The sequence below is a fragment of the Toxorhynchites rutilus genome, chromosome 2, assembly GCF_029784135.1.
Source record: "Toxorhynchites rutilus septentrionalis strain SRP chromosome 2, ASM2978413v1, whole genome shotgun sequence".
Lineage (NCBI taxonomy): Eukaryota > Metazoa > Arthropoda > Insecta > Diptera > Culicidae > Toxorhynchites > Toxorhynchites rutilus.
Window position 1 is genome coordinate 200,916,242 of NC_073745.1, and position 26,458 is coordinate 200,942,699.

Below are 26,458 nucleotides of genomic sequence, written 5' to 3' on the forward strand. Positions count from 1 at the left end.
ATGCAGGAATTTGTGTTTCATTTGTATGGCAGTATCCTCTGTGTAGAACGAGATTCACAATACAACAAGGCGCAGCTTGATCGAAACCACCCCGAATGAGTTATTTGATCTGATTGAGAACTAAAGATGACCTACGGATTAGAAACATATTGTAATTCATGTGAAATTGACGTTAATTTTTGTAAAGGAGAGAGAGTTTTTCCATCTGGTTCTATAGTTATGAAACACTGGAATTTTAGTTTTTTGAATGTTTTGTTTTTTTTTCATGTTTTGGCAAAGTTTGAAAACGACGAGTTTGACGTCGATGACACGTCCCTTCTGAATTCGATGAAGAACGTCACAAATCATTTCTGAAAGAGAACGGTCGCCAAACAAGTCGTGAATTGGCGGTAAAGAATAACTGCAGTGAACATATAATTGATGAACTTATTTATATAATTATTGTTTTTTGTTTAAATAAAAGCTACACTACGAAGTTATCCCCCAACCCAATATATGTCAACCAATTGTTTCAACTGTTTCAATATTCAATAGTTTTTATCAAAAATAAATATGTGCTCTTCCTCATGTAAGGATTATGTTCCCCGAAGTTTGAGCTGATTCCTTGCCGAGTTTCCACAGCCTTATAAAGGGTTAACCAGACATAATTGAGGACCAAGTGAGGAGGAGTGTAGACTGAGGAAGACTAAGGACTAACACTACATGTCTACGAAATAACACCACTTGATATGTGGCCCCTGTGTCCCCGACACTAAAGATGATATCCTTAGCACCCTTCTCCCTTGTATTTCTAATCATAAGAGACGAACCAGCCAGAGGCTGAAAGTCTCTATAATAAAGTAAAATATGGTACTCAAAGGGGATAAACAAGGATGGGAGCTTACTTATTGGTCTCAACCGCTCCAAGTAGTTGGTTTTGGCTCCGAGATCGGATGCTCAATTGTGACATAGTGAGGGGATGCGAGCGAGTAAGAGCGCTACAACTATCCCGAGGGTGAACCTTCGGGGGTCTCTGGATATCTTGGAGTATCTCTGTACACCATGTTAGTGGTTGCGTCCCGAAAACGTTCTGTTGGCAAGGTTGAACTCTAAAATACTTTGCATCCACTGTCCCCCGAGGAAAGGAGACATACCCTGCCTAAAACTACGATTTAAGAACATTAGTAAGGATATGATCATTTGAAAAGAGCTCCCGAACAGGTGCTGGTCCTTTAACTCCAGTTCGGCCGTGGAAGCTAGGTAACGAATCGACTCCAACTTCAGATAACATAATCCTTACATGAATAAGAACACATATTTACCTTTGAAAAAAAAAACTATTGAAACTGTTGAAATCATTGTTGGCAATATAGTGTCCATTGCCTCGAGCCAGAAAACCCACACATCTGATAATCTATTATGACGAAACGATCACACAGTTCCGCGACACAGACATATTGTCGCGCATTGGTGGTGAACACCAATGAAAAATAATTTTCGAAAAAAAAAACATGGATTTGATCGTGCGGTATATGGAACTTCGTTAGCGAGGAGCTAGCGGCTGACGGAAAAACTCGACATACTGATACCAGTAACATAAACAACGAGAAGTCCGATTAAAACGAAGGTTTACGGGATATCAACGATGTGACGAACTACAAACATTTGGGAGACCCCAGTACAACATAGTGACGGGAAAATGTGGTTAAGACGAGAGTAGGAGAGTTGTGATAAAATTGTAAAGATGCCAGACCCAATGATCAGAACTTCTGAACCTTCCTGAATTCGTCAAATGCGGCCTCGCCTTCCTCCTCCATCGTGCCCTCAGTATGGCCTACATAGACTTTCGGAATGCTGATGACACGACATCAAAATCGCTCAGGTCGACCAAGAGGAGGAGTTCAGACCGGTAATTGGTAAGTTCAGTGCCCATCAGAGAATCAACAAAAACGGCCTAAGATTTATCGACTTCGTTGCCTTCAAAAATATGATAACATACTCGCAGTGTCTTGAAGCTGCGTTACCGGGGGTAGACGAACCGAATGCTACTCTCCTCGCTGAATGCTAAAACACCTTGAAAGCAGCAATTAGGAGCACAGCAGAAACCGTCATCGGGTATGAACAACGAGGACAACGGAACGAATGGTTTGATGACGAGTGCCGAGCACTGCTAAACTAAAATTGAGCGATCTTCATAAAAAAGGTCGATCTTGTCGAAACGATTTCCCAAACGTCGTATGGATCGATCCACTGATTAAATCGGTACCAAAGAATCGATCTTTGAAAAATTCAAAGCTTTTTTTTCAATTTATCTGTTTATTCTATGTGAGTGAGGCCTTTTTATGAAGCAGGAAATACAAACTTCATATTTTTATTCAAACATTAAAAGCATTTTGTTTTGTTCCTCGCATGAAGGTCACAAAAAATTTTAAAGTCCAGGAAAAAATCGAGGTTGGTAAACGACTGGATAATGCGTACCATCGGTACTTTGCGTACCTGCAGGTATAAAATAGACCCCAATTGTGGTCCTTAGCCTCTTATCCAGGAACTCCTATCCCTACCTCCCCGGTAGCGTGGCCATAGTAAGACAACCTACTTAAAATAACCTACTACGAATTCTCAATTAATTACGACTCAGAACATCCGGCATGGACCCAGGCAACGAAATAAGGACATAGAATGGAAGCTTGGTATCTGGAACTGCATATCGCTAAATTTCGTGGGTGGCGACCGAATACTGCTCGAGCAGTTAGAACCACACAAGTTCGGTATCGTGGCTTTGCAGGAAATCTGTCGCAAGGGTGAGAAGGCGTGAAAGGTCCGCGGCGGTAAGGCCCAGTTTTACCAGAGCGGTGGGGCGACCAACGAGCTGGGAACGGGCTTTGTATTGTTGGGCAGAATGTTGTATCGCGTTATTAATTGGAACGCGATCAACGAAGGGATGTGTTTACTGAGGATAAAAGGTCGGTTCTACAACTACAGCATCATCAACGTGCACTGTCCGCACGAAGGCAGACCCGACGACGAGAAGGAAGCGTTCTATGCGCAGCTGGAAGCAACATACGACAGCTGCTCTCCACGGGACATCAAGATCGTCATCGGGGATATGAACGTCCAGGTTGGTAGGGAAGCAATGTACAGACCGTTGATAGACCCGTGCAGTCTACACACCGACACGAACGACAACGGCCAGCGGTGCATCAACTTCGCAGCTTCCCGAGGCCTGGTGATCAGAATTTCTTCCCTCGCAAGGATATCCATAAGGCCACTTGGAGATCACCTGACCAACATACAACAAACCAAATTGACCACGTCCTCATCGAAGGCCGATTTTTTTCAAACATCATTAACATACGCTCCCTGCGCGGTGCGGATATTGACTCGGATCATTACCTAGTAGGAGCACATGTGCGCTCAAAACTATCGAGAGCTTACAACTCACGGCAAAACCGCCCTCCTCGGTTTAACATTCGGCAGTTAAAAGACCCGCAAGCTGCCGAGAATTACGCGTGCCAGTTGGATGAGGCACTACCCTCCTCTGGGGAGCTAAATGCTTCGAATCTCGAAGACGGCTGGAGTAAGATTAGCTCTGCCATCGAAGAGATCGCAACCACGGTACTGAGGAAACTACGAGCTCAAGAAACGACTGGTTCGTCGAGGAGTGCCAGCAAGCGATGAAGAGAAACAAAACAGCTTGGAAAAACTATCTAAGCATTACCACGAGGGAGAATTTGGCCAAATATCGACGAGCGCGGAATAAGTTGACCACGATACTGAGGCGAAAAAAGCGCCAGCAGGAGCACAGGGATCGTGACAAATTAGAACAACTATTTCAGGCCAATGATACGCGCAAGTTCTATGAGAAGTTGAACCAATCTTGTAAGAGCTACACACCGAATCCAGACATGTGTAGGGACGAGAAAGGAAACCTGAATACAAGCGAGTGCGAGTTGGTCGACAGGTGGCAGCAGTTCTTCGACAAGCACCTCAATGGCGAGATAGCAGATGGAGACGTAATGGGAACCTACCTGGAAGAGCCTTCAAACGATAATGATGTCCCAGCCCCCGATCTCCAGGAGATCCAGCGAGAAATCGGGCTGCCGAAGGCAAATAGAGCCGCTGGAAAAGACCGACTTCCGGCCGAACTCTATAAACACGGTAAAAATACACTGGCAACGGCTCTTCATTGGATAATATCCAGGATTTGGGAGGTGGAGAAATTACCGGAAGAATGGATGGAGTGTATTGTTTCCCCCTTCTATAAAAAGGGCGATCGGTTTGAGTGCGGCAACTACCGCGGCATAACGCTGACTAACGCCGCTTACAAGGTGCTAACAAGTCGTCTATCTCCGATAGCCAAAGGCTTCGTAGGGCAGTACCAAGCGGGCTTCATGGGGGCCCACGCCACTACGGACCAGATTTTTGCCCTCCAACAAATCCTCCAGAAATGTCGGGAGTACAACGTGACCACTCATCACATATTCATAGACTTTAAGGCAGCTTATGATACAGTCGATCGAGAACAGCTATGGCAGATCATGCATGACTACGGTTTTCCGGACAAACTGACACGGCTGATCAAAGCTACCTTGGAGCGAGTTATTTGCTACATGCGTGTTTCGGGGGCACTCTCGAGCCCTTTTGAATCACGCAGAGGTTTATGGCAAGGGGATGGACTATCCTGTATGCTTCTTAATATAGCCCTTGAGGGTGTAATCGGACGTGCGGGCATCGAAACGAGGGGCACGATTTTCAACAAAAGTACCCAACTCCTGGGCATCGCAGATGATATTGACTCAATAACAAGAAACTTTGCGACGGCTGAGGCAAACTACGCCAGACTAAAAGTGGAGGCTAGGAGGGTAGGACTACTAATTAATGCGTCAAAAACCAAGTACATGGTGGGAAGAGGCTCAAAGGAGAAAGCGGTGAGCCTCCCACGGACAGTGACAGTGGACGGGGATGAACTGGAAGTGGTTGATGAATTCGTGTACTTGGGATCTCTGATCACCGCCGACAACAATACCACGAAAGAGATCCGGACGACAGTGTAGTGAAATCCGTTCTCTTCAATGACCCCGCCGGCACCAGAAAATAAGGAGCTCAACGTTCCAGGTGGCTCGACCAGATCGAAATCGACTTGCGAGTGACGGGACGCTTACGGAATTGGCAACGAGTGGCCCAGGACCGAGTAGAATGGAGACGAATAATTGAGACAGCTCGAGCCACCACGGCTCTCAACTGATTCTGTACGTGTGTATGCAAAAATCGAGGGTTTGTATCCGAGACACGACCACTTAGGGCGTAGGACTGCTCTTTTTGGTTTTTTTTTAATTTGTTGGTTTATCATATCGGATATTATTTGCGAATACGTCGAAATTTCATAAACAACTCTTAAGTAAAACGTTCCGGGGACCCTGTGAAGGTTTAATGACTTGTGTGGTTTTGTAGAATCATTTCGAAAAGCAACGATTCTTTCTTGTCTTTGCGAGAACAATACACTAATTGGTCATGTGTCGCAATTTGTTTCTGGCACAGAAATATTCTGAGAATTTTCCTCAGAGGAGATTCAATACTTATCGCTAGCGACAGCTTTCTTAACATGCAAGAGTGGAGTCTCTTTTCGCCATCCCCCTTTGTTGTTTCTATTCTAGCGGCTACATAAGTTTCCCGTTATTGACAGCTCTGTTCGGGAAAGCACACAAAAGGAAAGAACAAATGTATGGGGAAATGGGAATGCTTCCAATTTTCATCAATTTAAACCATATACAGACTATGGGATTGTAATGCATAGCATATAAAACAAATCTTAGAAAATTTCCGATTCGATTGGTATGCAAATCGTTAAAATCCGTTCGCAATAAAAATAGTTATTAACGTTAACTTTATTTCATAAAAACGTGACCTGTTTTCTGATTTGACACCCTTAATGTAAGACGTAGTCCTACGTCAGAATTGTGTCTCGTCGCTACAGTAGTTGCTCGTTATTGAAGGTACAATAAGGAAAGCAGAATCCTTCCAATTTTCGTCGTTTCAAGCCATTTTGGTCTGGGAAATTGTATTGTATACCAAATCAAACAATACTTACAGAATTTCTGATCCAATGAGTATTCTGATTATTATTATCCGTTCGAAGAAAAAAAAGTTATTGACGTTAAAACTATTTCATGAAAAAGCGACATGTTTTCGGATTCGGCCCCCCTAATGAGAGACGTAGTTCATAATTTTGTTTATCAAATATAGCAACATTTTCTGCTGATTTTTCTGAGTAGTATTCCAATATTCCATCCTATTGATGAATGTAACCAATTCTCATGTTTCTTTTGACTCAATAGGCATTGTTGCATTACTCAAACATACAACATCAAATTTATTTCTCTTTTGAACTAAATCTACTGTCACAACTCTTATGTCAATCATCTTACCCGTTCGAATGGTGTTCAATTGAAATGAACTGTATCATGAAAAGACAACGGATATGTTTTTATTTAACAGAAATAACGAATGAATGAGCATCTATTAGTAAACGGTAATGTAACATACATCTAGTACATATAAGCTTCTAATGGCGTAGTGAGCACACGAAACAGCAGCGCACTAATCAATTTTATCTAAAAGCTCTACTAACGCCTGACTGTTTCAAATGTATAACAAGCCTAAACTTAATATTTATTAAACTAAGATATTTTTATTTATTTTTTTCATTGAGCCATCGAAAAAATAATTCAATAATTAGCGTAGTCAAAATTTTATTATTATAATATCACACTTTGGGTTGATCAACCACCGCTTTCGGCGTCTGCTGCCACCCTATTTTGAACGAGTCTTCAATTTCCTGCAATGTTCGGTTTTTCGTCTCCGGGAGAATCATATACAGACACAATGTTCCAACCAGTGAGATGAGACCATAAATCATAAATGTTCCATTAGTCCCCACACTCGCGAACAGCGAAGGTCCAGTTTTGATCACAACGAAAAAGCAGATAAAGTTGAACGATGACGTCAGCCCTGAACCGATTCCCCTTGTGGCTATGGGGAAAATTTCTCCGCTCATACACCATGGTAAGGGAAACAATCCGAGGCCGACGAAAACTATGTAACTTATCAAAAAAATCAGTGACATCCAAGAGAGATTCTGATAAAGCGGAATGCTATTTTGGAAGTAAAGGAATATTGACAAGCTTACTAAGCTGACAGTTGTTCCAATACCACTCAGCATCGCTAGTGGTCGCCTTCCAAACATTTTCAAAAGTATACAAGCTAATAACGAAGTAATAACCCTAACTAAATCTACAATCAACATCGCTAGATATTCGTTGATGTTGCTTCCAATGGTGGTCTGCATCAATGAAATAGAATAGAATGCAACGATATTCACTCCCGAGAATTGCATCGTGAAAAAGAACACAAGCAATGTAATGAGCGGTAAAATGAATTGTTTTCTCAGAACATGTTCTACTAATGTGATTCGAGTTCCTTTTGTCTTCCCAGCAGTACTGTCTCCTTCGTATTTCACCACCATGTCATTGAATTCTTTCATAATTTCTCCATCGTGTCCTCTTAGCCAACGAAATGCTTCCTCGGCTTCTTGATTTCGTCCTTTAGATAACAACCAGGAAGGACTCTCTGGACACACCATCACGAAAATGTAGCTAACAGCCATGAAAAATGAACAATATAATGACGCCATCTTCCAGTGGAAAAGTGTACCGAAAAAATGTGCAATCAATATACCGAAAGATACCGCAAAGGTAACACCCGCTAATAATACTCCACGATACTTGGGATCGCTGGTTTCGGCGATATATACGGAAGCGGGTGGCCCAACAAGCCCACAACTGAACCCTGTTATGAATCTCCCCACCAGAATGATATCATAGGATGGCGCCATAGAGAGTACACAAAATCCAACCGCAAAAGTAATGTTCAAGATCAAGTGCGTCACTTTTCTGCCGAATTTCTCCATCAGTAGACCGCCCAAAAGGCAACCGGCGGCCATGGGAAGGGGAGCCATCGAAGCGATCCATGACGATTGGTCACTGGTGATTTGGATGGCACTCCCTGGGTGCTGCAGTTGGGGTAGCAATATCGCCGAAAATCCATTGGTCATTCCAGCTGCAGCGCTGGAAATAATTGGCCCCGTCGCGGCAATAATCTGCAATAACGAAGAATGATGTCAATCAACGTTTGAATAGTTCGACCGTTTACCTGTCTTGCGAGCGGAGAAAACCGGGCCGATTGAACATGGCTGTCGATGAACGATTTGTCCTGGATTGGCTTTGTGACAACCATTTCGCTGGGAAATACAAGAACAAAAACAGTCAGCTAGATTAATCCACCGCGAACGAGTGTTGAACTAACAAAACAGAGGATGTTGCTCTCAGACAGTGATTAGCTATCAGTGACCCAGAAAGATTACGTTGCACTCATCGTGCCACCGTCTAGTTCAACCCTCGACAATATGAATGCTGTAAATGTTTACAATGCTTATTGTAGAACAACAGATAAAAAATCTGTTGAACGAAGATATATCGTGTGTATGCAAATGAAATGTTCATGAACTCCAGTGTTAAAGCTTATCACGCCTATACCAGTAATCACAACGGCCATTCCCCACAGATAAAAAACATATTCATATACACTTCGTTTATTACACGCAATAATAACCAATCGTTCCAATTAGGTTCTTTCTTCTCCTTTCAATATTCTCGAATCGAAAAAACAAAAAAGTGCGTTTCTTGTCGATTCTTTATAGAATATCTCCAATTTTTAAAAGTTTCTTTAGATTTCACGTGTTTTGAGCTTTGTTGCTATGTACCCTCTGTACTGTACCTTATTGGTTTGTGTGCAATACACTTGGTATAGCGAGTTTTCAACATTTCGATTCCCTTTCTGTAGTACGAAACGTCTAAGTCTCCGAAATATACCTCAGTGCCACTCTCCAGACTGCCTATTGGACTCAGGAGTGTGATAATGGATCCACGTTTCATCCATTGTCACAAAACGTCGACAGAAGTCCACTCGATCACGCTTCAACAACGCCTAACCGGCTGTTGAATCCTCAACGCGCTACCGTTTTTGATCGACGGTCAGCAAACGGTTGAACCACTTTACGATGGTTCAAAACGAGTCGATGCACTTGTTTTACGTTTTCTGGATTCGTCGCCTCTTTTGGCCTTCCAGAGCGAGATGCATTTGCAGTGCTTGTACGACCCATTTTAAATTCACTAAACCACCAATAAACTGTTGTTCTCGATGGAGAAGAAGTGGAATAACATTTTCTCAACCACTGCATTGATTGTTCAGCAGTTCTTCCCATCAAAAACAATGTTTGATCAAAATACGCTAGTTCTCCTTTCCCATTTTCTATACGAATGCTCAGGTAGTGACACTGTAGTTTGTGAACAAATAAACTAAATATCATGAAACTCCACACATAAGCTGGTGACAGATGAACCTCCCGAAATGAACCTTGTTAATTTTCGAGTGGCGCCATCTGTCGACTTTTGACTTCGATTCTGAGACGGAATGAGATGAGATTCCTTAGCCAAAATGATAAAGCACTAGTTGTAATGGGCTAAACAGTAGTCAATAGGCAGGCACCGAATCACATGCATCTCGAATATCGCTTTAATCTTCCAGATCATGATTTGTTGTGGCTGCTAAAGATAAGCTTATTACATCGGTTATCGATGCAGAGAAAAGCTAGGGCACTTTGGACATGCTGAAGCAGTTGGATACAGTGGTCCAACGTACGTTGCTGTTTTTTCAGGAAAGCACTGTTCTTCGAACACATGGTCTCGATTTTGAAAAAAAATGTGGCGAGCTCCCTGTGTTCGAAATTATTCGGTATTAAAGACTAATTAAACCAGTAATCATAATAAATGTAGATGGAGGACCATTGTTTCAAAAAGGTCATAGATATGGTGATTCATCATTTTAATCAATTAAATCTTGATGCAATACTCGTTGTAACATGCTCCAGAACGCAGTGCTTCCAACCAAGTTGAAAACCATGTGGCTCCTCTTTCCGGGAGTTTAGCAGGTTTAGTACTTCCTCACGATTACGATTACAGATCCCACCAGGATGAAAAACTCAAAAAAGGGATCCGGAGGTGAGAGTGAAGCGTTTTTAGTATGCAGTATTGGTGCTAGTAGTGAAATGTAATCTAGTCATGACTGCTGCACCGTAACAAGGATTTGTTACTGTTGGAATTTATATAAAATTGTTTATTCCCGATGAAAACCAAGTATGACTTAACCCAATGTGATACATATGAGGTGGAGTATATTTGAATTGGTAAACAAAATTTGTTATCGTCATTGTCTGTATTCAATATGGAATGTATATGGATGAAACAAAACAATGTTTAAATATCTAACGTTTTCATATTGCCATGAGCCAAATTGATCATGAAATCTTGTAATTAATTGTTTTTTTTATAGATGACAATTGTATTTTGACTTGTTTCCATCATTTAAGGTGTAAAAAAGGTTCAGTCGTATTTTTAGTTCTCAGGAACAGCAGAATTTTCAATGAAATGTTGCTTAGTTGTAATTGTAACTATTCTCTTGAATCACATACACCAAAACTTTAAGCCTTCAAAATATCATTACATTATCGCTAAAATAATCAAAATTAGTTCGTTTCTATGAAGGTGGGAGAGTGAAAAAAACACTCAAAAATATCCCTTTTTTTCATCTTCTCTGACACAATTCCACAGATATCCACTTCACACTGCCACATTATATTCATATTCAGTGGGAATTAAAAAAAATATATCTGTTTTTAATTGATAACAAACTTACTGAAAATAACGTTTATACATGGATGTGAAAGGAAATTGAGTGCAAACACAAATATTAACGTAACGATGTGAGAAGATGTGGTAGGATTTTTCGATTTTAGATTTCGTTGGAAAGTTACAACCAAAAGAATGAGGTCGCCTCAAGGGATATAATATTGCTGTACGAATTATTAAACGCGTTTTTCTCGAAACCGTGTGTTTTCAGCTGGTGGTGTTGATATCTCAGGATCTACTAGACCTGAAATTTTTTATCAGCATGTAAAAATGAATTATCTAGAGTGTTAGCCGTTTTTTAACATCTAATTTTTTCGTTTTTTTATGAGCTTCTAACCAGCGATTTTACATGAGAAATAACTCATTTTTAGTAACAAGGGCCGCCATTTTCGGCAATATTTCGAATTTTTAAAAACCCCTACGTAACGCTTTAGGTATTGTCCTAAAGTTTCAAAATATTTACTGGAATTCGTTCTGCGACACTCTGTTACTTCAGAACCGATACCACCAGCAAGGTACTGATTTTCAGAGAGCATCTACGCACCCAGCTGTCGACAGAGTAATAATCATGATTCGAGCACTCAAAAAATGGAAAAAAAACATCTTCAAATATACCTTAAACAATAACCAACATACCCGAACATTTCCCATTATTCCGAACATCCGAAAAAAATAACGAAAAGTCATTATTTTTCGACTTTCCAGACAGAGGTCCCCCCTTAAGACTCATTCTTCTTTCTTAAATCAAATCCTATCGGAGCAATTTTCTTAACCACCACTTATGCTAAACATTTATAATCAACTTTAGTGTGAGTTGAAAGTTTCTATTGAAAAGTTTTTTTTTCTAAAAAAACGGGTCTAATGTTTTACGATACGGAACAAAATTATCACTTCTCAAGAAAATCCGAGAACCACTATACTGCCGTTCGACGCATAGTTGTCCTATGTTACTTTTTGACGATTTTCACTTCTCTTCATAAAACGTTTTTTTTAAGCATAATCTTACGAGAAAAAAAATAAGAAACTTATAGTTTGTTCCCAGCTTTAAAAAAACAGCATCAAGCTCACTTGTCCAATGTTGATATTCTATTCATAGCTGTCCCACCATGTATTTATTGTAGATCCATATCGAATAAATCGGTTCAAGAACAAGAAATTCAAGTCACACTTTCAGCTGGGCTAATGCACTCTTTTCTGGTTTGGAAGAACGAACTAATTCTCAAACAAATAAGAAAAAGTTGAACAGAACACGTGTACACCTTGTTAGCGAATGCCTTATAACAATGAGATTTATGTTCTGCGAAGGTGTTGCAGATCACTCATTTCTTCATAAAACGAAGTTTTATGCATAATCTTTCGGAAAACACAAAAAAATTGTTTGTTCCCAGTTTATCAAAAAACAACATCAAGTTCAATTGTTCCATGTTGATATTATAAGCATAACTGTCCCACCATAAACTTTTGCACACGTAATCAAGCTTGATTGATTCAGTGAGGGGATCTCATCACATTTCATTCAACAATAGTATAGTGCTTATAAAAAAACCCGGTGAATTGCTAAATTGAAACGCTTAAAGGTTTTGGTAGACAAAAATGCTAGGAAACTTTGAATGCATTTTTCTCAGTTGCTGATTTTGGAACATGGGACAGCTATGTATGCGTAGAACGGCAGTATAGGTACGTCGGTTTGCCATGGAATGGCTGCATATATAAAAATGGTGATACAACGAATCACCATTGTAATTATAACCTCGCAAATATTTTGCGACTATCGTTTTTGAGATGTCTGTAATGAATCGTATATTCGTATTACACGCAAATATAGTAGTACAAGGAAACTTCTATATAACGTACATTTTACTTTCAAAATTGTACGTTATATCGAAGTATAATAAAGAAATCAGTAACATAGGTGAACAATGATGAAAAAGTTCAATTAGAAAATGAAGCCACCCCTTCTCATGATCATACTGCTTGATTTGTTTAGAATCCGGAATCATAAAACCAATTGTATCTCGGGATTTGTTAAAGGTACAAACAATGTTTTTATATCAAAGTATAGATAATTTATTGTAACAGTATTCCTTTACAATTTTATTAATTTTGGTACTTTTCTTCGGATACCATCAATCAAAGTTTGGACTCACTGTTGGTCGACCTCAGCGGTCATTTTATTCCATGATCTCTTCGTGTCTGCAGGATCCTGAGTCACTTCGGCACAAGTTGCGCAATTCCGCTTCACAATTTCCCAATATTTTTAGATTGGGTGGAATTGGAGACAATTGGGAGGATTGAAGTCTTTTTCAATATAATCGATCCCATTGTCACATTGTCACCACTAATGCACTCCTCGACTGTAGTGGCACCTTACCAAATCTGGCCAATACTTCACTGGATGTTTCTGCATCTTCTCTCCCCTAAACATTTCCGATTCCATTGTGTTGAAAACCTTTGGTTTCTGTCCAAAGAATCCCTTGTCAGGTCAAGATCTTCCTGGTAAATTTATCAGCGAAAACGAACTTAAATTTGCTGGGAATGTCGTCTAGCAGTGATCTTCTAAAATTTCAGCACTGGGAGCTGTCCAAAATCCATCTTCACGTACATTTCGTCATCCATCAGCATACATCCTTCGTACTACGTCAAAACTTTGTTGTATGCTTGAAGGTACAGAAATTACGATAACTTTCTCGCATATGGATTCTCCGTATGTGGACTTTGGTTAAAGTTGTGTTCGTGGCGATGTCGTAGTCCGAGAGCTTACATTAATTATCTCAATAACTCTGATCCATCAAAACAACACTTGCACGTTCACGAAAACGTTTCAATACATCATATACCGACGATTTAGGCACCTTCAGCGATTTCGTGAAACAAAACACAACAACGTGAAATTTCCACCGTCGAAAGATACAGTTTGTTTTTATGGGGTTTCTAATGCTCTAATTGAAATTCAAACCTATACCCAGACCACCGTGTGACCTTTGTTGAACCTGTAAGATTAACATGAAACTCTCAGTACCTATTCCGAAAATATTGTTTACAAAAAAAAGACGGGTGGGTAATGTCGGGGACATAACCGGAGTGACGTAGGACTATACAAAGGGGACAGCTTTCGTTAAATATATATTTTAAATATATTGTTTTATTTTCTCCTCCTACGTGAATACCTACCTATCTACCTAAAAAATGGATTAGTTTACTGTTTACTCTCTATGAATATGTTGATGGTTCTGAAAAGAACCTTTGGTGTTGTGTTTTTGTTATCACTCGATATCCCCATCTTGTTCGGCTAAACCTTTCTGTTTAGCGATTGCATTTGCCACTCGCCACAGCTTTCACAGTTGGAAAATTTCTTCCCATCCAGCTTGTGACATATTTTACAGTAAATTACATTCAATGGCACGTCGCATTACCACCACTCAGTATCGGATTGGAGGTAATTTTAACCTGTAATTGAACATTTGCGATGACAGTGGTACAGTGTCGACTTTCAATGTGGGGTCATAATTTGGACCCCGCACTCTATGTTTACAAAAATGTCCAACTAAATATGTCGCATTACAGGCCCACCCAATTAGCTAAATGTCGAGATAAGTGTAAATTACTGTACTTTCAATCTAGAAGCAATTTAAGAATTGGTGAAAATCAATAAGCTCAGAACAACTGCCAAATTCACATACTCATCATATCCTGGCAAACAAATTATGAAATAATCAATTTGTGTTTTATCATTATTTTGGATATTGTTTTAGAAAGCATTGAACTGTATTTCCTAAACTCTTTTTTGGAAGGTTTAATGGCCCTGAAAAGCGCCTTGTTTTATGGAATGGTTCCAATTTAGAAAACTTTGTACTCGTGGTTTTGAAAAAACCCATTTCGAACGCCCTCGATGCCGCCTTGTTCTGGATTTGCCACCAAAGCAGTTTGTATAAAGAACAAACTTTTTTCTTCTGCTACCTGATGCCGTTTTGCGATTACGTTTGCCACTCGCCACTCGCTGCAACTGCCTGTTGTCTTGATGTCCACCGAACCGAATGTGTTCTGTTCCGAATGTGGGTTTTCTTATCGTCGCGAGCAGCTTTGCCAGCTAACTCGATCACTTCGGCGGCCGAAACTATATAACGCCGGCTAGGTGGACTGGTGCACTGGTACTAACGCGCTCGGCCTAGCTACCCTTGCGGGGAACTCCAGATCAACACGGTTCGAGCGGGATTTTGCCTTTCCCTTCACTTTTCCTCCTTTACCATGTCCAGACATGGCTGCTTGGGTTGGTTTGTTGATGTGTTGTGATGCGAACCGATGTGGTGTACGGTTTGAATGAGAATGATCGTTACGGCAGCGGAGCGGGGATTTTTAAGCTGACTGGCTGGCTCGAGAATTACGCATGTGTGAGACTGCGACCAATGTTTCGTTCATTTTTTTCTTTTTCCTTTCCAATCGTGCTTCATTCTATTTCGCTGCTGCTCTGGTTGCCCGTTTTGGTCGGTACGATTTGAGGAGCACAAAATGGACCAATTAAAAATGGGCACATAGTGCATTTTGACAATGCTTGATATTTCACAATTATTCAATTATTTATCTCAAGAAAAATGAAATGTTATTCGTTATGATAGATGCGTAGATATATTTTCTATCAATTGATGCAAAAACCTTTGCGATCTATTGAGAAATGCTCGAGTTATAAGCGTTCCAAATCTTGCATTTTTTCCTACTTGTTCAGTGCCTAGATTTCCATTTCACCCCCTATATCTTCCGGTTAGACGTAGTCCTACGTCAAAAATGTGTTATATATACGTTATATCGAGGGTATATCCAAATCAATTCGGAAGCATTTGCACCGCCTTCACTTTTGCACGTATATGCTAATTAGGCGCATCATATACTACCCAAAATATGGGATATACTAGCTGATCCGGCAAACGTTGTTCTGCCATAAAAATTATTTCTAGTGAATATGTTGATTGTAAAATAAAAAAATAACTAATGTATTGTAAGTGTGTTTAATTGTTTTAAAAATCTGCACATACTTGAAACGTTCGTTACTCTTTCTTTCATACTTGTGTTTGACATACCGAGGTATAGAGCGCCAAGTCGATGACAAAAATTTTAAAAACACACAAAACATTCCTTGTATTCCATTCCCGATGTATTTCATTCACGAATCTGACATGTTTGTTCTCTCGAACGTTAAATGTAAATTGAAAAAAGGAATAAATTTCGTTATTGCAAATTTGTTGCTCTTCATCGAATGTTTTGCTCAGCTGAGGCGAATATGGCACTGAACGGTTTTCCATGTCAATGTCTGCGTTGTTAATTTTTATGACGGACAATCACGTCATTATCAGTTTTTATTCGTTATCCGTATTGGACATCCACCTAGGCATGCGGTCGTGTTGTTGATGAAATCTTTAAGAAAATGCATTGTACAGTTTCCATATGCCATGCAAGGCTATGTTTGTGGTAACAATATCGAACAATCACCCATATTTCGTCATTAGCAGACCCGAAAGCAATTTAAAATGTTGAAATTTGAATGAAAATGTTTATTCGATGTTGTTTGAATACTTAGTAGACTTAGCCTTGACCCTAACTCAACTATTTTTCTATAAATCTCCTTGCATTTCAGCCAAAATATTATCCAGAATATAAAATAATTATCAGAGCATGCGTGTTTATTTCACTCGAAAATTCATAACAATTTACGCTTCACAGAAATGGAACACGAAGCTCAATGACGTCTATACGCATTGCGTTTCAAGTTCGGATGACATTCGTTCTCTTTGGAAAACAATCTACGGGGTATTATTTATACCAAAATACTAAAATCGCGATAAAAATAGGAAATGGAGGTAAACCTTTGAGGTAATATGTACTTTTATGCCAAATATTTAGAAAAAAGAAATAAAAATTATTTAGATTTTTTTTGCATAGGACCACCCTAATCGGTATAAAACATACGGTTATCGGTACCCTAGAGGTATCATATATAGTTTACGTCCTATTCTCATGCCTACCAAGTTTTCAGTGCATAACTTCATGAACATCGGTCGAGCCGTTTCGGAGGAGTTCGACCACGAACATCGTGACACGAGAATTATATATATATATATATATATATATATATATATATATATATATATATATATATATATATATATATATATATATATATATATATATATATATATATATATATATATATATATATATATATATATTGTGTGGTTCGATGGTGGACTGTATATGATTGGGGAGGAGGCAAAGATGCTCGTGACCTTTCCTCGGTTTAATTGGACAGCTGGTGATGCCTCACGCATGCGACAATCACAATCGCCGGGAAGTAGCTGGCTGAAAAGCTGCGTGCTGCGAAACTTTCCACTCGCTGATCTACGCTGACGACCACTCTCGTTGAATCAGCTGCTAGATAGAAACTCTTAAACACTGTGAAATTCAATACACGGAATGTTGTCTTTTATAATACACTTTATTTACATTGCCCTAGCTTAATCTAAAATTATACTAACTTATTCTAGACTAAAAGAGAAACACTTGTAAAAAAAACTGTTCGAGGTAAAACACTTGAGCCGTCAAAAAAATATAGATGTGAGAGCGTCTCACTGGCTGAAACGCATAGTTTTATTCAGCGGTAATGCTGCAATAGCGATGGTCAGCATTTTTCTTTCTTGTGTTGTTGCCGTTATTGCGCTATGTAATGCACGTGCGCTGCTGGAAGGGGAATCAAAGAAAAGGGGCGTTTGTTCCTTATGAACATGTACAGACATGTTTTCTCTTGCGGGTTCTCTTTTCTTCAGTCGTGAGACTGAACATACTCCCCCGGCGAATAGGTAACAGCTGCTTTTTCTAATGAAGTGGAATCATTTCGATCATTGTCCAAAATAGGTAAAGGTGCTAATTTGTGAATGGGTCGCTTGAAAGTGCCGTTTTTACATTTGACTTCTACCACACGCACTAAATTGTCAGGTCCATAAAATAATTTGTCCACTCGTCCTATTCTCCAACACTGTGGAGGCAGATTATCTTCCTTCATTAAAACAATCAAACCTGGTTGAACATTTGGCTTTTTGACTTTCCATTTGTTCCTCACTTGTAATTCGGTGACATATTCTTTAGTCCAGCGACGCCAGAAATGTACCTTTAGCTGTTGTATGCGCTGCCATCGGGATAGTCGATTTTCTGGGATTTCTTCAAGTGAAGGTTCTGGTATAGCTAAGAGTGGTCGATTAATTAATAGATGACCCGGTGTTAGAGCTTCGGGATCATTCGGGTCTGAAGAGTGAGCATATAAAGGTCTTGAATTTAATATCGCTTCTATTTGACAGAGCAGAGTAGCGAACTCGTATATTGTAAGCGAAGCATTCTGGTAGATCTTTTTCAAAATTGTCTTCACACTTTTTACTCCTGCTTCCCAAAGGCCTCCAAAATGTGGTGCATTGGGTGGGATTGTTCTCCAAACAATTTCTTTCATTTGACAAAACTCGAATATTTTTCTATGTGTATTTTCTTCTTTGAACATGCAGAACAAGCATGTAATTCAGATTTGGCGCCTCTAAAATTTGTACCGTTGTCACTGAACATTTCCTCAGGAATACCACGCCTAGATACGAAACGCTGTAGCGCGGCGAGAAATGCGTTGGTGGATAAATCTTCAACTGTTTCTAAATGCATGGCTTTTGTAACCATGCACACGAAAACACAAATATAACCCTTTATAGGAGCTCCTTTACGACCAGACTGCTTTATCAGTATTGGTCCTGCAAAGTCTAAACCCACCTTTTGAAATACAGGAGCTGCATTTACTCGATAAGAAGGAAGGTCTCCCATTTGTTGGTCTAGGCATTTGGGATTCCTTTTGAAACATGTGACGCATTTTCGTAGAACAGAACGTACTGTAGATCTAGCGTTGAGAAGCCAATATTGTTGTCTCATAATGGTCATTACTCCAGATTGTCCCACATGCATATTTTCTTTGTGAATTGCAGTAATCAAACTTCTGACAATCGAGTTTCTACTAGGGAGAATCAATTGATGTCTTGTTTCGTATGGTATATTCGAATGACGTAACCTTCCACCTACGCGCAAAAGATGTTTGTCCATAAACGGGTTCAAATTATTTAGTCGGTGATTATGCTCGCCAGATAATATACTCTCTATTTCCATGGCAAATTCATGATGCTGGATTGCACTGACAATGTGCAAGTTTGCCTGGCGTAGTTCAGCGATAGTTGGATAGCGACTAAAGTTACGGTTCTCTTTGGATTTTCGTGTATTCGAGATGAATCGTAACAAATATGCAACGACTCTCTGCAATTTGCGATACGACTCAAACTTTGTCAGAAGTGGAAACTCTTCGTAAACCATTGAACAATAAACTTGTAATTCGTGTTTTAGCTCGGGAATCTCAATATCCGGAAGTATATCAACACTTTCAATATTATACTCCGCTGTTTGCATGAACTTGGGACCATTCCACCATTTTTCATTTTTAGCTAATGCTGATGCAGATTGTCCACGGGAAACTATATCTGCCGGGTTTTCATGTGTGTTTATATATCTCCATGTGTGTGTATCGTGTGATTTGATTTCTGCGACTCTATTTCGTACAAATATTTGCAGGTTGTTAGGCGACTTATTTAACCACGCTAAAACAATTTGGCTATCTGACCAGAGGTTTGTTGATGAGCATTCTATTTTTATTGCTTTAAGGATCTTCGAGACTAATCTGGTAAGAAGCACTGCTGCAAGGAGCTCTTTTCTTGGAATAGTGACTGGGGAAATTGGAGCTACCTTGGATTTGCCACAAATCAATCGCAAGTTCGCCGAGCCGTCCGAATGTATAGATCTGATATACACACATGCGCCGTACGCTAGTTGTGACGCATCCGAGAATCCGTGGATTTCGTAATCAATCGCTCCATTTGAAATAATACATCTCGGGATACGTATTTCTTGGAGAATCGGTAAATCGTTCAAGAATTCCTCCCATTCAATACAAAGTTCTTCATTTATCGGATCATCCCAATCAAGTTTACATATCCATAATTTTTGCATTAGTTTTTTCGCTATTACAATGACGGGTGATATCAAACCAAGCGGATCGAATATTTTTGCTATCGCTGAGAGAACTTGGCGTTTGGTAGTATGATCACTTTTGGTGGATTGTTGAGAGAGGAACAGAAATTCGTCTGCGGATGGATTCCACAATAATCCCAATGTTTTTATGACTTCGTTAATCGTAGAGTCCCCAATAGTTACTGTAGATTCTCTGTCTGCTTGAGGGATTGCTAATAAGAGGCGCCTGTCATTAGATGACCATTTGTGCAAGTGCATTCCACCGGAATTGAGTAATTCAATTAGTTGTTTTTGAATTTCTCTCGCTTCTTCTAGGTTGTTAGAGCCAAACAAGGCATCATCTATGTAAAAATTCTCTTCGACGACACGTGCTGCTAACGGATAAGTCTCTTTTTCTTCTTTAGCTAACTGGAGCAAAGCTCTTGTGGCAAGATATGGCGCAGATGCTGTCCCATACGTTACTGTCATAAGCTCAAGCACACGAAGCCTCTCGTTGGGTGATGAACGCCAAAAGATTCGTTGCAAAGAGCTATGTTTTGGATCTACTAAAATCTGTCTATACATTTTTGAAATGTCGGCACTCATTACGTACTGGTATTTTCTGAACCGTAATATTATCGACATTAAATCACTTTGAACGGTAGGACCAACCATCATTTCATCATTGAGAGATCTACCAGATACCTTTGCTGAAGCATCAAAAACTACTCGACATTTAGTTGTCGAACTTGAAGGACGTAGAACAGCATGGTGAGGAAGATACCATTTTTGCAAGTGAAAAGAATCTTCTTCTTCGTTTACTTCCTTGCAATGACCAAGTAACTCATACTCCGCAAGGAAATCGTCATACTGTGACCGCAAATCTGGTTGACGCATCAGTTTAGATTCAAGTGAGTAGAATCTACGCAATGCCAGAGCGCGCGAGTCTGGCAATTGAGTTGCTGTGTCTTTCAAAGGAAGTTGAACAATAAAACGACCTTTTCCATCTCGGCGGTAAGTTTTCATAAAATGTTGCTCACAAATTTCTTCTTCGTCGGTAAAAATATTATCTTCTGGCACTCCTTCTATTTCCCAAAAGTTTTGTAAAAATTCTCCAATAGAATCTACACTCACAGTAAGAGCTTGCAGTGTTGTTATGTTGTGATTGTAATCATTATATCGACCACCCACTAGCCATCCTAATTGTGAGTCTTGAAGACTGGGTAGGTTTTCCGCTAGTCTAAGACAGCCTGGTTTCATCAAATCATGGAACCAATCCATTCCGATAAGTAGGTCTATATTATCTGATTTATTAAAGTAGGGATCTGCTAATTTAATGCCTGATGGTATGTTCCAATTCTCAGTTGTGAAATGAATAGCCGGGATGTTACCGGTAACCTTTGGCGTGATAAGACAATCCAAATTGAACTCAAAATTAGTGCAATGTGATCGAATTTGAACAGAACACTTCTGCTTCACAAGCGACCTCACATTGCCGATTCCAGCTATGGGAACATTCACTTCTTTTATGTTAAGATTCAACCTATTTTGTAGTGATTGCGAAATGAAACTCACCTGAGAGCCACAATCCAACAGGGCACGGCATTGATGTATTTGCTGATCTCTATCTAAAACTTTGACTAAAGCAGTGTACAACACCACTTGGCTGATTGGGTTCGACCGTGTATTAGAAAGGGCTGATGTTACTGTGGACTGGACTGCAGCATTTTCTTCAAAGGTTGTTGTTGACTCCACTGCGACACTGGTTTGGGAAAGTTGCCTCTTTTCGACATTGCTGTTTTGTACAGCTTCATCGTTATGAAGCAAGGTGTGATGCTTCCGTTGGCACTTGAAGCACGTTCGTTTCGATGGGCACTCTAGTACTCGATGACCTCGACGTAGACAGTTGAAACAGCAGTTTCTCTCCTTCACCTTCAGCAGACGTTGATCCAATGATGAACTGCAGAATTCCGGACACTTGTAAGATGGGTGGCTGTTACTGCAGAAATCACATTGACTTTGTTGCACTGCAGGCGCGATTGCTGCGTTGGATCGCTGAATCGATTGTCCTCCCCAGGATGGTTTAGAAGACGCACGCTGATGTTTGGATGCCACTTCGTTGGTTGTCTGGCATCTCTCCAAAATTGACACCCGTTCTTTCAGGAATTGGACAGTTAGGTCGAAATTTGGTAGTTCACCTCGCCGTATGGTCGCCTCCCAAAGTTTCTTCGTCTCGTCATCAATGGATTGTGCTAACAGATAAACAGCAATTTGCTCTGAAACACCAGTAAAATCCTGTCCAAGGAACTTTAAATTCTCTACATGGTTGCTGAAAGTTTCAACTAATTTTTGCAGCTCATTGTAATTTTCTTTCACTATTTTTTGCATGCTTAACAACCCGCGAATATGCAAATCGATCAATCGCCGCTTGTTCTCGTATCTCTCCTCTAGCAGTTGCCAGGCTCTGTCGTAGTTTCCTTCGTTTAGCGTCCTGGCGTCAATCAATTTGGCAGCTTCTCCCACTAGAGCCTTCTCTAGATGATACAGCTTGATGCGAGGAGGCTCATTGCTTCGATCCACTACATCTCGGAACATTATTTTAAACTTCTCCCAGTGCTCATATCTGCCGTCGAATGTTGGTATGACACGTGGAAGCGATTGCTGAATCACTAATGGCGGCGGATTCATAATGGGTTGTGAAGCAGCTGGTTGTGTTTGTCGCTCTAGCAACATTTCTAATTTCACTGTCACTTCGTTGTATATTTCCTCAAACTGCACATAACGATTATCAATTTCTTCTTGCTCCGACGCTGGACTTCCACTCACTATTTGCTGATGATAACCGTCAAAGTCGTTATTCGCTGCTTCAACTCGTTTCATCCACACTTTGACTTGTTGACTGGAAATTTCCTTTTGCTCCACTTCTGCTTGTTGAAGGAGATGCATGATCCTTGTTATTTTTCCTTGCGCTGCACCGCGGAGCGCAGACAAAGCTTCGATGCTGCTAGCAACTTCTGCAGTAGCACTGTCGTTTTTCACTGGTGTTCTCTTCGTGGGCATTTTGCTCGTTGTTTGATTGTTCGTTCACTTCACAAATTGTTCAAATACTCTCACTCACTTTAGTCTATTAACGCTTCACTGTTTAAATTCCGTGTTAGATTTCACACTGGTAACTGCTCTTCTTCTCGGAGTCTGCTTCGATCCGGTTCGAAGGACCAATTTCTTATGTGTGGTTCGATGGTGGACTGTATATGATTGGGGAGGAGGCAAAGATGCTCGTGACCTTTCCTCGGTTTAATTGGACAGCTGGTGATGCCTCACGCATGCGACAATCACAATCGCCGGGAAGTAGCTGGCTGAAAAGCTGCGTGCTGTGAAACTTTCCACTCGCTGATCTACGCTGACGACCACTCTCGTTGAATCAGCTGCTAGATAGAAACTCTTAAACACTGTGAAATTCAATACACGGAATGTTGTCTTTTATAATACACTTTATTTACATTGCCCTAGCTTAATCTAAAATTATACTAACTTATTCTAGACTAAAAGAGAAACACTTGTAAAAAAAACTGTTCGAGGTAAAACACTTGAGCCGTCAAAAAAATATAGATGTGAGAGCGTCTCACTGGCTGAAACGCATAGTTTTATTCAGCGGTAATGCTGCAATAGCGATGGTCAGCATTTTTCTTTCTTGTGTTGTTGCCGTTATTGCGCTATGTAATGCACGTGCGCTGCTGGAAGGGGAATAAAAGAAAAGGGGCGTTAACATGTACAGACATGTTTTCTCTTGCGGGTTCTCTTTTCTTCAGTCGTGAGACTGAACATATATATATATATATATATATATATATATATATATATATATATATATATATATATATATATATATATATATATATATATATATATATCAATACCAACATTTTTGTCAATATCTTATTCCTACTCAAAGTTATTAATGGTTTTTACCCAAAAACTCATGATTTCAATTTCAATGTACTCAAGCATAAAAAACAACATAGTTTTGAAAACCACATATTATATAGAGTGTTGTATAAATGTTGTAAAAGTGTATAAATTTGTTCTTTCAAATTCCGCCAACAAACATTATTTATGTTTGCCCCAGAAGGAATGACAAACAAATGAAAAGAGCGTGTTTTTTGGAAAGAAATATCAATAACTTTGAGTGAAATTGAGATATTGACAAGTTCTGCATCGAAAAATGTTTGTATTAGTATGTTCTAAAAGTCTTCCGAAGACAGTTTGTACGTAGAGTTTGAAATATAAAAGTTAGAGCAAAAAACAGTTTTTTTCATGGTGACCCTAACGTAACTTACAAAAAAGACGCTATATCGGTTATTTCAAGAGATAGAAAAAGAACTTTGTTCTACAAAGATGTCTCAAATAACTGGGACTACAACATTGTCGAACTATGTTTACCTCTATCTATAAAGATAAGAAAAAACCAAAGCTGCAAACTGTGGAACTTCTGCTGTGAATAATCGAGAAACATGAGGCAAACTACTTTGGACTACGGTAATAATACATAGCAGAAGCGGCTCCTTTCTATAAAGAAGCCATTTGAGAGGTGACCAAAAGAATAAAAATCACAGCAAGATCTAAAAAATTCAAGATACGTATATAATATAAAGATATATATAAATATGTATGCAAGGGGTCCGTCAACAAAGACTATAAAATCCGCTTACTAAGAAGATGAAGGACGTGAGGGAAAATACCTCAGCTCGTTCGTTCACAACCATGGGAGTATTCAAACCAAAATTCGTTGAATCCGAGTTCTTAGAGGCGAATGAACTGCAAAGTTTAAAGCCTCTTAAAACCAAAGAATCAATCAATTGAATCCGAGCGACCAAAATTCATGCAAAGTTGAATGACGATTGACTCAATATTCTATTCGTTCCAGTTACTTCTTTTTTATACAATATAACCGGTTTTTCATTTTTCATTACCGTAAATACCGTGTTGTTTTTTCGAAGTGGCTCTGTATGGAAATATATATTTTTTCAAGTTTTATAAATCTACGAAAAATGTTTGGAATAATATAAATCAGCACGAAAAAAAAGAAATCAGAAACTAACCGGAGTTTCAGATTTGAACTTTGACGGCTTATCCACTAAGATTCGTTTTTCATGCCACGGAATATCGTCAGATCTCATTGCATCTATATGTCTCCTTTCTATTCGATCGTATTGATCAAACGTGCAGCTAAAAATATATAGCTGATGAATCGGAAATGGATACCGAACATCGAGTACCAGGAATGTCGATACTGTATCAAGCACTGACATAGGTGTGACAGATGAGTTGACACACTAAACAAACCAGGAAGCCACCAAAGATAAATGTACAAAATAAGAGAATTTATATAATCGTATTCAAAAGTAAATATACAAATATTGTCTCTTCCAACTACATATAGTTATCTCGACAACGCTCATCTTGAAGCAATGAGATTGTATTTCGCCTGTTATGTATGACCACTTTTTTGTTCCCTATTCAAGATTTCATCCGTAGTCTCGTCATCGCAATTTCTCACACTACGTGTAAAAATAATTTCACTTTCACAGAGAATACGAAATCAAAACGGAAAGACGCGCCATCCCATTTGCATTAGTCCCGCGATCATATGACGAGATCGATCACATATTCGAATCTATTAACAAACTGCAGTGACATCCTTGAAAAAACACTTCCAACCAATCGATTTTCAAAATCCACTCACCCGTGTAACCCAAAATCAATGAACTTTAGACTTTACCGCCGGTCAATCTGGGTCAACAGTCTGTGTTAATTGTTGTCTCCGGGTAGATATATGGTGAGGAACGTGAACCCTGATCAACAGGTAATCATCAGAAAAGCCACCACATTGACTGCAATGTTCTCGAACCGTATTTGTAGATCTTCTTGAAACAGAACCGGAGATTGCGAAACTTCAAGGACAGTCTTTTTTGAAGCAGGTAGCTTATTTCCACCTATTACACATGCGATGGAATGCTCACTTCAGACATAGCTCTCACAGTTCGTTCAATGGCAACTGATGCATCACTTTCCACACAAAACGCTCAACTCTTTTCGGTTCCACATTGTTTACAACACATTACCGCTCCATGTTGAATAATCACTACCAAACCACTCGTCTCTCTCTTACACGTCTGCGATATGAACATTCGGTGGGCGCAAAATTTGCACAGCACCAAGCGCGCTAATGTTTCAATGTTGACGAAACAAACAAAGCAAAGCAAGAGCTAGCACGTGGCCGACGTGATCGCCAACAGTTAGCCCGCGATCATCCGTTCAATTGCGTGTCTCGTGAAACACTGAGCATAGCGAGAGCGCGGCGCGCTATCGGCACCGCGGGAACATGCGTAGAACTGCATCATTGGCATAAGCCGCCGATTTACGTTCGAACTTTCTCCCAAAAATGATACTTGGGCGCTCGATAATAGGGATGTCTATATTTATTTTATCATATTTTATTGAAAAAACAATCACCAGATACAAAACCTATACGCATTACACAAAATAAAAAAGTACAAAAATTGATAACGATGAATCTTTTCGTGATTACATTAATCGTAAACAAACGG

The 26,458-nt window shown here is 39.7% G+C and overlaps 3 protein-coding genes across 3 annotated transcripts; 1 reads left to right on the forward strand and 2 right to left on the reverse strand.

Moving 5' to 3' along the window:
* Positions 1 to 3,653: 3,653 nt before the first annotated feature.
* On the forward strand, positions 3,654 to 5,033 carry LOC129766599 (uncharacterized). The gene has a single exon (XM_055767175.1). It carries the CDS (start codon positions 3,654 to 3,656, stop codon positions 5,031 to 5,033), a length of 1,380 nt encoding a protein of 459 aa, XP_055623150.1.
* A 1,310-nt stretch (positions 5,034 to 6,343) lies between these two features.
* On the reverse strand, positions 6,344 to 26,197 carry LOC129770484 (facilitated trehalose transporter Tret1-2 homolog). Its single transcript, XM_055773352.1, has 3 exons — positions 25,594 to 26,197; positions 8,188 to 8,275; positions 6,344 to 8,134 (listed from the first exon to the last, which is right to left on the reverse strand). The coding sequence occupies exons 2-3, from the start codon at positions 8,269 to 8,271 to the stop codon at positions 6,743 to 6,745; spliced, it is 1,476 nt and encodes a 491-aa protein (XP_055629327.1). The 5' UTR covers positions 8,272 to 8,275; positions 25,594 to 26,197; the 3' UTR covers positions 6,344 to 6,742.
* Positions 21,338 to 22,910, reverse strand: LOC129766600 (uncharacterized). Its single transcript, XM_055767176.1, has 2 exons — positions 21,426 to 22,910; positions 21,338 to 21,355 (listed from the first exon to the last, which is right to left on the reverse strand). Exons 1-2 carry the CDS (start codon positions 22,908 to 22,910, stop codon positions 21,338 to 21,340), a joined length of 1,503 nt encoding a protein of 500 aa, XP_055623151.1.
* Positions 26,198 to 26,458: the final 261 nt, after the last annotated feature.

Coding starts and splice junctions, on each gene's coding strand:
- LOC129766599 (XM_055767175.1), top strand. CDS start 3,654: ATGAAGAGAAACAAAACAGCTTGGAAAAACTATCTAAGCATTACCACG.
- LOC129770484 (XM_055773352.1), bottom strand. CDS start 8,271: ATGGTTGTCACAAAGCCAATCCAGGACAAATCGTTCATCGACAGCCAT. Junction 8,135..8,187: donor TTTCTCCGCTCGCAAGACAG/GTAAACGGTCGA, acceptor TCGTTATTGCAG/ATTATTGCCGCGACGGGGCC.
- LOC129766600 (XM_055767176.1), bottom strand. CDS start 22,910: ATGCCCACGAAGAGAACACCAGTGAAAAACGACAGTGCTACTGCAGAA.